This window comes from Euleptes europaea, chromosome 20, assembly GCF_029931775.1.
Source record: "Euleptes europaea isolate rEulEur1 chromosome 20, rEulEur1.hap1, whole genome shotgun sequence".
NCBI lineage: Eukaryota > Metazoa > Chordata > Lepidosauria > Squamata > Sphaerodactylidae > Euleptes > Euleptes europaea.
Window position 1 is genome coordinate 21,545,672 of NC_079331.1, and position 14,836 is coordinate 21,560,507.

The window sequence follows — 14,836 nt, forward strand, 5'->3', positions numbered from 1 at the left end:
CTCAGCTCAAACTCAACCCCCTTCTGACTATATATATTACTCTTCCAACACACTTTGACACTGAGACACACTGTCCTTCAGTGTTACTCCTCTGAAGATGCCTGCCACAGCTGCTGGCGAAACGTCAGGAAAGAAAATACCAAGACCACAGTCACACAACCCGGATACCCTACAAGAACTCAGTATAGTCTACTCAGACTGGCAGCGGCTCTCAGGCTGAGGTCTTTCATATCACCTACTTGTCTGGTCTATTTAACTCAGTGGTTCACAACCTTTTTTTGACCAGGGACCACTAGGACTTTTTTGTTCGGTGCAGGGACCCCAAGGTTCAAAATAAAAATTCAGAGAATTTGAAAATAAACTTGAATCATAACTGTTGAACATTAAACTTAGAATAATATTTGAATATATATTTTTATAACAGAGAACTTTTAATTGAAAATATTAATTTATTATGGGTTTATAACTTTGTTTCGTGGACCTTAATTTAGTTCTCGCGGACCCCTGGGGGTCCACGGACCCCTGGTTGGGAACCAGTGATTTAACTCGAGATGCCAGGGATTGAACCTGGGACCTTCTGAATGCAAAACAGATGCTCTACCACTGAGCCACAGCCCCCTCCCTTAGAGACAATCAGAGGTGGTTTGCTATTGCCTGCCTCTGTGCGAGCTGAGAGAATTCGGAGAGAATTGTGACTGGCCCAAGATCACCCAGCAGGCTTCATGTGGAGGAGTGGGGAATCGAACCCGGTGCTCCAGATTACAGTCTGCCACTCTGAACCACTACACCACACTGGCTCTCTAAAAGGAAGGGGCAGGAGGACAGCTAATCCACATAACCATCGCTGTCCTCAACAATATGCCTGCTAGATCCCCATACCCCAGTTTCAGAAACAAAGCTTTAGCTGACCCACAACATACGTTTGGTGCTACTGACTGAATACCATCTTCCTCTGCCCTTTAGCATTGAGAAGCAATTACCATCTAGCAGGGTGGCATGGTATTATTTACACCATTAAAGCAATGAACAATTGGTGGCTGGAACCCCTTATACAGTAAACAAGCAACCACCACTCTAGCAGGAATACTACAAAGAAAGAAAACCTTACGGTGGAACTGCTTGGAACTGACAGAAATAGGTTTAACAAATAAGGCATGTGCTAAGTCTGACAGCAAAAACAGCAGGGGCTCCTTTCACAAACAGTAGACCTCCAATTACCAGATGCTGAAGACAAACAGGGCAACTCAATAAGATTCATAACTGGTGGTGGAAAGTACCATCACGTTACAGCCAACTTATGGCAACCCCATAAGCAGGGTGGATAAAAATCAATGATTTTTTTTTAAAGGAACAAAATTAAATTTTAAAAAATTTAAATCGGATTTTTTAAATTGAAATTGAATTTTTTAAATTAAAATGCTTTTGAAGGAAAAAGATAGTTTTCCATTTAAGATAAATACATATAGTCCAAAGGCTATTCATCAGGAAATAAGGATTAGTTTTTAATTATAAAAACATAAGAAAAGCCATGCTGGATTAGACCAAGGCCCATCAAGTCCAGCAGTCTGTTCACACAGTGGCCAACCAGGTGCCTCTCGGAAGCCCACAAACAAGACGGCTGCAGCAGCATTGTCCTGACTGTGTTTCACGGCACCTAATATAACAGGCATGCTCCTCTGATCCTGGAGAGAAGAGGCATTCATCATGACTAGCATCCATTTTTACTAGTAGCCATGAATATTCCTCTCTTCCATGAACTTGTCCATTCCCCTCTTAAAGCCTTCCAAGTTGGCAGCCATCACCACATCCTGGGGCAGGGAGTTCCACAATTTAACTATGAATTGTGGAAAGAAATATTTCCTTTTATCAGTTTTGAATCTCTCACCCTCCAGCTTCAGCAGATGACCCGCGTTCTAGTATTATGAGAGAGGGAGAAAAGCTTCTCCCTGTCCACTCTCTCCAAACCATGCATAATTTTATAGACCTCTATCATGTCCCCCCTTAACAGCCTTCTTTCCAGGCTAAACAGCCCTAAGCGTTTTAACCACTCCTAGTAGGGCAGTTGCTCTAGTCCCCTGATCAATTTGGTTGCTCTTTTCTGCACCTTCTCAAGCTCTGCAATATCCTTTTTTAGGTGTGGTGACCAGAACTGTACACAGTATTCCAAGTGTGGTCTCACCATAGATTTGTACAAGGGCAGTATGATAGCAGCAGCTTTATTCTCTATTCCTAGTCTAATTATGGCCAGCTTGGAATTTGCTTTTACAGCAGCCGCATACTGGGTTGACATCTTCATCGTGCGATCCACTACCACCCCAAGATCCCTTTCTAGGACTGTCGCCAGCACAGATCCCATCAGTGTATATGTGAAGTTGGGATTTTTTGCCCTAATATGCATCACGTTACACTTGCTTACATTGAATCTCATTTGCCTTTTAATGCCCATTCTTCCAGTTTGTAGAGATCCTTTTGGAGCTCTTCACAGTCCGATTTTGTTTTAACCACTCTAAATAATTTGGTGTCATCTGCAAACTTGGCCACTTCGCTGTTTACCCCTAACTCCAGGTCACTGATGAACAGGTTGAAAAGCACCGGCCCCAACACAGATCCCTGAGGGACCCCACTGCTCACTTCACTCCATTGGGAGAACTGACCATTGATTCCTACTCTCTGCTTCCTATTTTTCAGCCAGCTCTCAATCCATAAGAGGACTTGTCCTCTTATCCCATGACTATGAAGTTTGCTTAGCAGTCTTTGGTGGGGAACTTTGTCAAAAGCCTTTTGGAAATCCAAATACGCAATGTCCACAGGCTCATTCCTGTCCACATGCTTATTGACACTTTCAAAAAACTCTAACAGGTTTGTGAGACAGGACCTACCTTTACAGAAGCCATGTTGGGTTTTGCTCAGCAGGCCTTGCCCTTCTATATGCTTGACAATTCTACCTTTAATAATGCTTTCTATCAATTTACCTGGAACAGTTGTTAAGCTAACTGGCCTGTAATTTCCTGGGTCCTCCCAGAACCCTTTTTTATAAATGGGTGTTACATTGGCCATTCTCCAGTTCTCTGGTACAGAGGCTGATCTAAGGGACATGTTACATATCTTTGTTAGGAGTTCAGCAATTTCCCATTTGAGTTCTTGAAGAATTATGTAGCATGAGGCTGTATATTTATGCAGTGTTTAATTTTTTTGGTAAATGAATTCCATTAACCCATTCACAATGTCATGCTTTTCCAGAGGTTTCTGTAAGATTATTTTGGACAGTTTTTCTAATGAGAAGATATTATCACAGATGCTTATTTTTGCAGTTCTCAACAGTGTAAATTTGTGTCTGCAGGGATAACATGCCTCTGCTTCACAGCAAAAATGTTATAAAATAAACATACAGAGTTGAGGAAAAAACCTTAATCCCATTGTTGCTTTGCAAATCTATATACACAGAATCAACCTCTTACCTGTTGAGTGCTAAGTTCCAAGAGATTTAGTGACTAGATTGTTAGGAGTGGAATAGATCTGCACAAGTAACTAAGTGTGAAGAGGGAGGGGCAAGCAGTAAAAATGAAACTGCAACCTTGTGAGCAGAGTACTCCACAAGTCTTGGGATCTTTGTGTAATAATTGTGCAAGTCAGTTACATGCCTCTGCAACTCAGACTTGAGGCAAGTGCTGAAGGCACTTCAGGGCTGGCAACCTCTTCCCAACCCCAGTGGGTTCCAAACTGCTCTAACACTTAACTACAGAACAGGCACTTTAATGTAGAAGCAAATTCAAAGGAGTGGTGGTGGTGGAAATCATAACTGGGATCTGTAAGTCGTTGGCGAGGCCTTGAAGGGCTTGCCAGTCAACTAATAAGAGTTCACTGGTTCCAGGCCCCAGGGCTCGCCTGACACTGTCCAAACAACAAAGTCTCTACCTGGAACTTCAGTCCTGCAGCAGGAATCCCTGAAGTTCTCTGCTCCAATCCTTGGTTCCCCTTTTCCAGCTTTCCACCAGCCTGTTTCTCCTCCTTGGCCTGTTCTTCCTGCCAGCCTGCTCTAGCCTAGGCCCACCAACTGTATCTCTCCTCCGCCCTCCTTCCCTCTGGAAAAAGGAAGGCCAGCCTCTCCAGAGCCAGGGCTGCTGGGAGATATAGCCCCTTAGAAATTCCATTACATATGTGTGTATAAAGGTAAAGGTCCCCTGTGCAAGCACCGGGTCATTCCTGACCCATGGGGTGACATCACATCCTGATGTTTACTAGGCAGACTTTGTTTACAGGATGGTTTGCCAGTGCCTTCCCTAGTCATCTTCCCTTTACCCCCAGCAAGCTGGGTATACCCTGAGGTTTATCACAATATTCTCTCCCTGGGAGAGAAAACTTATAAAAGACACCCAGTTTGGGAATATTTTAATGAAGTTCCTCTTCCTCGCAATAATTTCATAATTATCTGTCTATGTATTTCTAATAGTATAACCAAATCAGTAATTTTTGATATAACTGTAAAAACTACTCTGAAAATTTATTATTCCAAAAACGAAGCCTTCATCTGGTTGTAAATATTAAGATTATACCAGCAAGAATGAGTCTCTGTAAAAAAACATGATTTAAATCAAGTCTTACTGACTAGTGATTTAAATCGATCCTGCCCATAAGGTTTGCCATTGCCTGCCTCTGGTAGCAATCCTGGACTTCAGTGAGAGCAGATAATCCACCCTGACCATAAAGTTTGCCATTGCCTGCCTCTGGTAGCAACCCTGGACTTCCAGCAAGAGCCCAGTGTGGTATAGCAGTTAAAAGTGGTGTACTCTGATTTGGAGAGCCAGGTTTGATTCCCCACTCCTCCACATGAACGGTGGACGCTAATCTGGTGAACCGGGTTGGTTTTCCCACTCCTACACATGAAGCCAGCTGGGTGACCTTAAATTAGTCACAGTTCCCTTTGAGCTCTTTCAGCCTCACCTACCTCACCTGTTGTGGGGAGGGGAAGGGAAGGAGATTGCAAACTAGTTTGAGACTCCTTAAAAAGGTAGAGAATTTCAGCATATAAAAACCAACTCTTCTTCTTCCTTGGTGGTCTCCTATCCGAGTACTAACCAAGGCTGACCCTGCTTAGCTTCTTGGATCTGATGAGATTAGGCCAGCCTGGGCTAGCTATGTCAGGGCACGTTTATAACTAGGCATATTCTACTAAGTAACAATCACACCAAGCAAAACACCAGATTTGCAGCACAACCAGTTATTAAGTGAAATGCAATGAAACCTAACTGCAGATTCATTTAGACACATTCAAACAAAACAGTTGCTCTTGCCATCCAGCCTTGTTTGTGAACTTCTAGAGGCATAAGATACATAAGAAAAGCCCTGCTGGATCAGACCAAGGCCCATCAAGTCCAGCAGTCTGTTCACACAGTGGCCAACGGGTGCCTCTAGGAAGCCCACAAACAAGACGACTGCAGCAGCATTGTCCTGCTTGTCTTCCACAGCACTTAATATAACAGGCATGCTCCTCTGATCCTGGAGAGAATATAGCCTTGGATACTCACCGTGAGGGCTTATTCTCATCTGAGGCGAAGGGCATCCTGAGCTGCGGGTTGTTTTCCCTCTCCATCCGGGTAGGCAGGACTAAAAGATTCTGACTTCCTGTGATACTTGGCGGGAAAACAGCCTGAGGAAGCCAGTTACCGTCTAGACTAGCTACATTGACAGCAGTAGGAAGAACTCGCGATATAAACTGTAAATTGCAACTGCACATAACCCAACATGAACAAATATACAGATAGAACACATTCCTGTGCTAAGCAGGAGTCTGAACAGGTAACGTATAATAGGAGTATACTCCTTCTACGATAGAAGCACTGAACAGTTAAATTCATATTGTAGGAATAGATTATAAGGGAGGGGCAGGATGCCCTTCGCCTCAGATGAGAATAAGCCCTCACGGTGAGTATCCAAGGCTATATTGTCCCCTGAGGCAAGGGCATCCTGAGCTGCGGGACTTATAAGAGCTCACAAAAAAGGGTGGGATAAACTACAATTACTCAACTACACTCTGCAGGACCCTGCGGCCAAAGGCCGCCTGCGCTGAGGACCATGTGTGAATTTTATAATGCTTGATAAATGTTGAAACCGAGGACCAGGTTGCGGCCCGGCAAATTTCTTCCAGCGGGGCCTGTTTGTCAAAGGCGGCAGTGGTTGCCATACTCCTGAGGGAATGAGCTGTGATGCCCTCAGGCACTGGTTTGCCAGCTACCTTGTAAGCTTCAGCTATGCATGCCTTGATTGTGTTACTGATGGCAGCGGCTGACATCTTTTGTCCTTTACTGGGGTTAGATATTCCTATGAATAGGAAGTCTGACTTCCTAATTTCTGCAGTACGCTTAATGAATGTGCGGATGGCTCTCCTGAGATCTAAGGTATGCCATAATGCTTCGGTTGTGCCAGATGGATTGGGGCAGAACGATGGGAGGTTTATTTCCTGAGATCTATGGAAATGGGAGTTTACTTTAGGTCGGAAGGTGGGGTCAGGAGTTAGGACGACCTTGTCTTTATGGAAGACATATAGGCCTTTTCTAATGGAAAGGGCTCCGATACCCTCCTAGCTGAGGTGATAGCTGTAAAAAAAGAGGACCTTCATGCGAAGGTACCTCATCGGAACTGTTTTGAGGGGTTCGAATGGTGGGTCCATGACAATCTTAAGAACCAGATTAAGATTCCATGTAGGGAACCTGTGGAAGGCAGGAGGTTGAATTTGGGATACCCCTTTTAGAAAAGCGGAGATGTGTCTATGCTGTGCCGTGGGATGTCCGTCCGTGAAAGGAACGACAGTAGAAATGGCAGCCAATTGTCTTCTTAAAGTGGAAGCCTTAAGATTCTGTCTAACCCCTTCCTGTAAAAATTCCAGGATGCCGGGAATGTCAGGGTGAAGTGGGTCCGTTTTCTTTCTCCTAGCCCAGCGGACAAAAGCCTTCCACGACGCGTTGTAAATGCGCCTAGTGGAGGGCTTTCTGGCTTCTAAAATTGTGTTGACCACTTCGATGGAATAGCCTAGCTCTAACAGTGACCGCCTTTCAAGTGCCAGGCGGTCAAACAGAACCATTGAGGGTCTAGATGAAGGATGGGTCCCTGTCTGAGAGTGTTGGATTTCGTTGGAATTTGCCATGGATCTTGACAGGACATGCGCTTCAGAGTTACAAACCATGGCCTCCGAGGCCAGTATGGGGCTATTAATATCACGTTGGCTTTGTATTGATGGATCTTGCAGAGGACTTTTGGTAGTATGGGGATTGGAGGGAAAGCGTACAGCAGTCCCTTGGGCCACGGGCTGAGAAGGGCGTCTGTGCCTTCTGCCTTTGGGTGAAAATACCTGGAGTAAAATCTGAGTACCTTGCGGTTTGATTCGGAGGCAAACAGATCTACTAAGGGGGTGCCAAATATTTCTGTGATCTGAAGAAATGTTTCTGGGTCTAACTCCCATTCTCCTTCGTCTAAATTTTGCCGGCTTAACCAGTCGGCCTGGCAATTGAGGTCTCCCTTGATATGTTCCGCTCTGATCGAGGGAAGATTGGCTTGAGCCCAAGTGAGAATTGCTACTGCTTCCCTGTGCAGGGAAGAGGACCTGGACCCCCCGTTTGTTGATGTGCGCTTTTGTAGCGACGTTGTCCGTTCTGATTAGTACATGATGGTTCCTGATTATGTCTGCGAACTTCCAGAGAGCTAATTTCACAGCTCTCAGCTCCAGCAGGTTGATATGGAGCAGTGATTCCTGGTGGGTCCAGCGTCCCTGGGCTACCTGATCTCCCAGGATGGCCCCCCATCAGAAAAGGCTGGCGTCTGTGAAGACTTGAACGGGGTCTTCGTGAATGTACTGTGTGGCTTTGTGCAGGTTCGCCGGAACGGTCCACCACAGAAGACTGTGTCTGACACTGTGTGGAATTGTCACTGACTTGACCTTTTTTCTTGCTATGTCTAATTGGTGGGGACGTAGAAGCCACTGAAGGGGGCGTGAGTGAAAGCGTGCCCATGGAACAATCGCTATGCACGACACCATCAGGCCCAGTAGAGCCAAAAGGAACATTAGCATAGCGGACCTTGACTTGGTCAGTTTGGTAGCAAAGGTTTTCAGTTTGCTTATTCTCTCCTGGGACAGAGATAAAGAATTGGTCTTTGAATTGATTCTGGTTCCCAAGTGTGTCATAATTTGGGAAGGTTGTAAAGAACTCTTGCCAAAATTTATGAGATATCCATGCTCCTGGAGGACCTGGATAACGCGATCTGTATGGGTGCGGGAGAGATTCGGTGTTGGAGCACAGATGAGGATATCGTCCAGGTACGGGAGTACCTGGACTCCTTCCTGTCTGAGGGTGGCAATGACGGTTACCAGTACCTTCGTGAAGACCCTCGGGGCGGATGTCAACCCGAAGGGGAGGGCTCTGAATTGGTAATGGTTGGGGCCATAGGCGAACCTGAGGAATGGTCTGTGTAGTGGATGTATAGGGATATGGAGGTAAGCCTCCGTCAAGTCCACAGCCATCATAAAGTTGCCAGGGAGTAGAGATTCCACGGTTGACTTGACTGTTTCCATGCGGAAGTGTCTTCGAGCCATCCTCTTATTGATATACTTCAAGTCGAGGATGGCCCTCCAGTCGCCGTTTTTCTTTGGCATGGTAAAAAATATGGAATATACTCCCTGGCCCTTCTGAGAGCTGGGGACTGGCTCTATGGCTTTGATGTGTAGCAGGTGTTGAATTGCTGTTATTGTCCTTGAGTGTTTCTCTGTTTTGAGTGATATCGGGGAATTTAGGAAGAGATCCCGAGGTCGGGACGTGAATTCCAGTAGGTAACCATTTGATAGGATCTGAGAGACCCATTTGTCCGGGTTGGACAAGGCCCACCTTGCTGTGAACATTTGTAACCTCCCCCCCACGTGGGTGTGACTGGCGTCACTGAGGGGTTTTTTTGGATAATCGGTCGCCCTTATCCGACCTGGCCTGGAAGTTTTGGGGTCTAGAGAATCTCCCCCCTCTGCGAAAGGATCTGGTATTGTTCCATGATCCCCGGTTTGACACCCAAGAGCCTCTCCTGAAGTCTGTTCTGAATCTGAGAGTGAATTTGGGGGAACGAAAGGAATGATACAGAGGAGAACGTTGGTCTTTTTTGATTTGCATGGGAAGGACCTGTTTTTTATCCTTTGTTTCAACAAGGATGCTGTCCAGCTTTTCTCCGAAAAGCCTCCCCTCCTTGACTGGGTAGGCCATCAGTGTGGTTTTGGCCTTAAAATCAGCTGGCCAGGACCTGAGCCATAGACCCCTTCTAATGGATGTGACTGATGCCATTGACCTCGCTACTGAGGACATGGTATCTAGTGAGGCATCCGCCATCACAGTCAAAGCAGTTTGTACTCTGTCAAGACCACCAAGAACTCTGAGGCTATCATCTGGTACGAGTTGTATAATTTTCTTGATCCATAAGTAAGCAGTCCTAGCGAAGATGGAAGTGGTAGCGCTGGTCTGAATGGCCATGGCTGAGGCCTCGTGCGCCTTCCTCGCCAGGTAGTCTGACTTTCTGTCTAACTGGTCCCTCAGGGAGCCCACCCCGTCTTCTGGGACCAAACCTGGTGACTGGAGGTCCAACATTGGGGCGTCTACTAAAGGAACCTTAAGCATTTCCATGGCATGTGGAGCCAGATTGTATAACTTTTTAATACTAGTGGGGAGTTGTTTATTGGGAGTTGGGTGCTCCCATTCGTCTCTGACCGCGTTAATGAAAAATTCTGGGAAGGGTACTGAATTAGTTGTTGGCTTAGGTCTTGGAAAGCATTCCTTGACCCCTTTTTTTAACTTAGACTTTGGCTCTTCAGATTGATCTGATTCCTCATTGAGATCAAGGGCGAGGATAGCCTTTGCCAAAAGGGCCTGATAATCCTCCCCAGAAAAAAGTCTGTTATGTTGTTCTACCTGTAGAGGTGGGTCTTCGTCGGAATCGAATTCCCCCTCCTCTAACTCCTCCTCCTCCTCACAATCTACAGAAGAAATTGGAGACTTAGAGAGATCCATTTGATTCTCCCTGGTTTCACATGGCTTAGCCTTCATTGCTGCTTTAGTAGGCCATGACCCACTCCTGCCAGCAGGGGGAGCATTGATCTTTGATTTTGCCTCATTCACAGCATAAGTGCTGCTAGAAGAGGAAGGATTAGGCGGGAGATTGGGGGGGGAAAGGAGGGGTCCAATCCCATAGGGGGAGGGAGGCGAGTTTGAAAGGATTGAAAGGCCATCCACTGACGCTGGAGGGCATAATTAATAAGGTCATCAGCATTTTGCCACGAAATAAATTGTGCACCCGCCACCTCCTGGGAGGGGGGGGCCTGCCAACTCCCGGCGGGAACGTTCCCGTTTGCGCAGGGTTACCAGAGGATGCAACTGCCACCGGATCCGATCGTCCCTGATGATTGTTAGGCAGTTTAGCCGGTTTTGGGGAAGAGGCGGGTGACTTGCGCCCGGCTTTCGCCCCTGCTCCGACCTTAGCGCCGCGTCTCTTTCTCCGGGCGCCCGGTAGCTGCGGCGCGATTTTGCGCGCCTTTTTAGGCTTTTCTGAAGGCGCCTCCGGATCAGGCATCTGGGTCTCTCCCGGTTCCTCTTTGCTCCCTAATGGTCCGCCTGGGCGGCCGTTGGGAGAACCGGAGCCCTTGGGGTTGCTCTGCACCAACCCCCTTTGATAGTCCTTCTCTGAGAGAAGGTCGTCTTCCCTAACTAAAATGGCGTCGGCCATCTTGGCTAAGGGAATAAGGAGGGAAGAACAACGGGGGGGGGGGTAGAAGACAGACCAACACTTAAAATGAGGACAAAGGCAAAGACCAAGGACTCACGGAACACTGAGAGGTAAGGCAGAACACTGAAAGGGAAAGAAACTGCTCCTAGCTAGAAGAAATAAAGCCGAAGGCACAGAGCTGTGCGGAGTTGCCTGCTCCACCCGGATAGGCAGGACGGAAACTGACTTCCTCAGGCTGTTTTCCCGCCAAGTATCACAGGAAGTCAGAATCTTTTAGTCCTGCCTACCCGGATGGAGAGGGAAAACAACCTGCAGCTCAGGATGCCCTTGCCTCAGGGGAGAATAGGTATGCATCATGACCAGTATTCATTTCAACAAGTAGCCATGAATTCCCCTCTTCTCCGTGAACATGTCCACTCCCCTATTAAAGCCTTCCAAGGTGGCAGCCATCACCACATCCTGGGGCAGGGAGTTCCACAATTTAACTATGCATTGTGTGAAGAAATATTTCCTTTTATCAGTTTTGAAACTCTCACTCTCCAGCTTCAGCAGAGGACCCCGCATTCTAGTATTATGAGAGAGGGAGAAAAGCTTCTCCCTGTCCACTCTCTCCAAACCATGCATAATTTTATAGACCTCTATCATGTCTCCCCTTAACCACCTTCTTTCCAAGTTAAACAGCCCTAAGCATTTTAACCGCTCCTCATAGGGCAGTTGCTCTAGTCCCCTGATCATTTGGTTGCTCATTTCTGCACCTGATCTGATCGGTCTCTGTTGGAAACAGTACTGAATTAGATGACCCTGAGTTGGACCCAGCAAAGCAAAAAAAGGTTTATGTCTGAGCCCTGTGGATGGCCCAGGCTAGCCTGATATTGTCAGATCTCAGAAGCTGTTTGATTAAAACAATTGTCCCTAATACATGGGTTGGGGTCCTAATACTAAATATTTATATGTAAGTTAAGTCATAGTTAAGCAGCCCCGTGGCACAGAGTGTTAAGCTGCAGTACTGCAGTCCAAGCTCTGCTCACAACCTGAGTTCGATCCTGAGGGAAGTTGGTTTCAGGTAGAGGGCTCTGGGTTGACTCAGCCTTCCATCCTCCTGAAGTCGGTAAAATGAGTATCCAGCTTGCTGGGGGTGAAGTGTGGGTGACGGGGGAAGGCGATGGTCAACCACCCTGTAAACAGAGTCCACCTAGTAAACGTTGTGATGCGACCCCCATGGGTCAGTAATGACCCGGTGCTTGCACAGGGGACTACCTTTACCTTTACAGAAGGACTGCACAAATGAATTCAGAATATGCTGTCTGGATTGCATTTATACCACATTCCATGTAGCGAAGGTTCAGAACCTGCACAATGCAGCGTACAACACAGGAGAAAGCTCAGTAACAGAATATGGGTTGACAACCATTCATGAGAAACACATTAACGTTGAGACAAGAGGAACAAACTAGTGTGTGTGCTGTGGTTCCGTCAAGAGGATGTAATTAATTCTATTACAAACATTATACACCCCCTGAAAAGAATCTTCTGCAAACCCAGAAGCCATCTTACCATACTGTTGTTGAGATTCTTGTCAACTTTGCAGAATGTGTGTGGTGGGGTTTCTCCCTTGCTTGGGACAATTATGCATATATCTGTTACAGCCAGGGTATTCGGGGTCATATTCTCCAAGGCTCTTCGGTATGTGATGTATACTTTTTGCGATGACGCTCCTCCACTGATATTCGCAGGGCGGCCGTATGGAGTAGACTGGATTATTTCACAGCCCTGTTTTAATCGCTCTTTCCCATCATATAAAACACTAAATGGAAGGCAAAACCCAAAAGCATAAAGCTGATATTTATGTATGCACATGCAATCACATTGCAACTGACTTATAGTGACCCCAGCAAGGGGCTTTCAAGCAAGTGAGAAGAAGAGGTGGTCCACCATCGCTTTCCTCCTCTGCAGAGTCTTCCTTGGTGGCCTCCCATCCAAGTATCAACCCTGCTTAGCTTCCGAGATCTGACAAGACTGGGCTATACCATACCATTCCAGAAGCGCAAAGAAAGTATTTAGAAACTCATTAAGATTGGAAGTAGGGAATGAAAGGCAGGTAACTACTGCTGGGGTCTGAAAAACCAAGAAGAAGAGTTGGTTTTTATACGCCAACTTTCTCTACTACTTAAGGCAGTATCAAACCTCCCCACAACAGACACCCTGTGAGGTAGGTGAGGCTGAGAGAGCGTGACTTGCCCAAGGTTACCCAGCTGGCTTCATGTGGAGGAGTGGGGAATCAAGCCCGGTTCTCCAGATCAGAGTCCACCACTCCAAACCACTGCTCTTAACCACTACACCACGCTCCAGATTCTGCCAGTCTCTGACCATATAATCCAGCAACCTCCACCTTGCCTCTAGATTAAAACACATGTACCTGACCTACCACCAGGTTATTCTCTGACTCCAGCCCTGGAACTACTCAGCAAACCTATATATATTTTTAATACAGAAGTTGGGAACTCTACTTACTACTGGTAATATTTGGAATTCTAAAATCTAACGGCAACTAAAGTTACTCACCCCAGATCAGTGAGTGGGGGTTTGTCTCTTCCCCTCCTGTAGCAAAGGTATATCTGTGGCCCCACGAGGCTGCCATTGTTGAGATCCGCCGACAGTCCCGACGGGGTGACATCTAGGCATTTGTATCCGTGGGGCACCTCTTCTCCAAGAGATTTAATTACTACCGCCAGATCTGTGATTGGCTCTTTTGGTTTTGCAAGTTTATGGCAAGCATCGTTGAAGTGGATTTCTTCCTCCAGTGGTTTGGAAGTATCGGTCAGTCCTGCCACAACAAAATAGTCAGCAACACGAGCCCCTTTGTCTTCCATCTTCCATCCCAGAAAGCTCTAGCTGGCAAGGAATAAAAAACAATATAAGTAGGCAAATACAGTATGTTTTATCAATTAGTACATGGGCATGTCTCTTAGAAGACACAGCAAAGAATATACTGGAGACAGGTGATATTAATCTGTGATTACTTCACCATAGTTCTCTTCTCTGTAAAACATACTTTTCTCTGCCTTTATAATGAGTCGAGAAGTCACATGGACTTCGCACACATCTCAGGATACCAGCTTCATTAATATTTTAAACAAGAATGTGCTGGACTGCAAACAGCATGCTAATGAACAAGACAAAAAGACAGCAGGCTCACCCTCTTGCCACAAGAATGAATGACCTTTGTGATCAGTGGTATTACTTCTCAAAAACTACACGTCTGAAAGGACCACAGTCTTCTCTTCTGCACTGCAAACCCACTCTTTATCGAACATTAATTCAAATGAAAAATCTACCCGGAACAATCGCAAACAGCTTGCACCCATGAAATGAAACACTGACATTTATCCTGTGCCATGGTGCATTATATAAGCAGCCTGCTCTTCAACGGCGTAAATGATGCAACAGAGCTTAGTCATATGCCCACTTCCCATATCTCACCCCCACCCCACACACCAAAGATGTTATTGGAGCAATGGGGGGGGGGGGAGAAGGACAGTGAAGAAAAAAGAATATTTTATCATGGAAGTCACTGAGCATGTTAATGGACAAGCACAGTCTGTCAGTTCAATGGTAAAAAAGATTTTAGGGACACACGAAGGGGGGGAAACTGGGTTAGTCTGAATAAGAACTACCCATCTGTGAAGACTGATTACATATAGAAATCCAGAGAGCATAAAGGTGGTTTGAGAGAAACTTTCAGCTCATTCCTGAGCTTTGCGGTGGCGGGGGCAGCGTAGCCGAGGCGCCACCGTGGCACCTCCAAAGAGGTTCCCCGGCCGCCAAAAGGCTAAAAGAAGCCTTTTTTAATATAAAAATTAAAAAATGGGGCTTTTTTCCACACAGAAAACAGCAAGGCTGCGCCAGGAAAAACCTGGCACAGCCACACTGTTTCGGAGAGGGGCATTGCTGGGCTGGAAGGGGTTAGGAGGCAGTCTACCAGCAGCCTCCCCCACGCCCGGAATACCTCCCAGGAAGCCAGCATGAGCACTTACACCAGCAGGAGGCCGAGCCGATGTCCATGGGCTGTGCTGCCCGCCAGTCCTGGGGC

General features: G+C 46.5%; 1 protein-coding gene across 1 annotated transcript in view; it reads right to left on the reverse strand.

Moving 5' to 3' along the window:
- The window catches only part of DENND4A (DENN domain containing 4A), a 110,824-nt gene extending 97,190 nt beyond the window's left edge, over positions 1–13,634 (reverse strand). The window contains exons 1-2 of the mRNA XM_056865832.1: positions 13,309–13,634; positions 12,301–12,550 (exon numbers count right to left, since the gene is read on the reverse strand). Coding sequence (XP_056721810.1) covers positions 12,301–12,550; positions 13,309–13,616 — 558 coding nt within the window. The 5' untranslated portion in view covers positions 13,617–13,634. The remainder of the gene's footprint in view (positions 1–12,300; positions 12,551–13,308) is intronic.
- Positions 13,635–14,836: the final 1,202 nt, after the last annotated feature.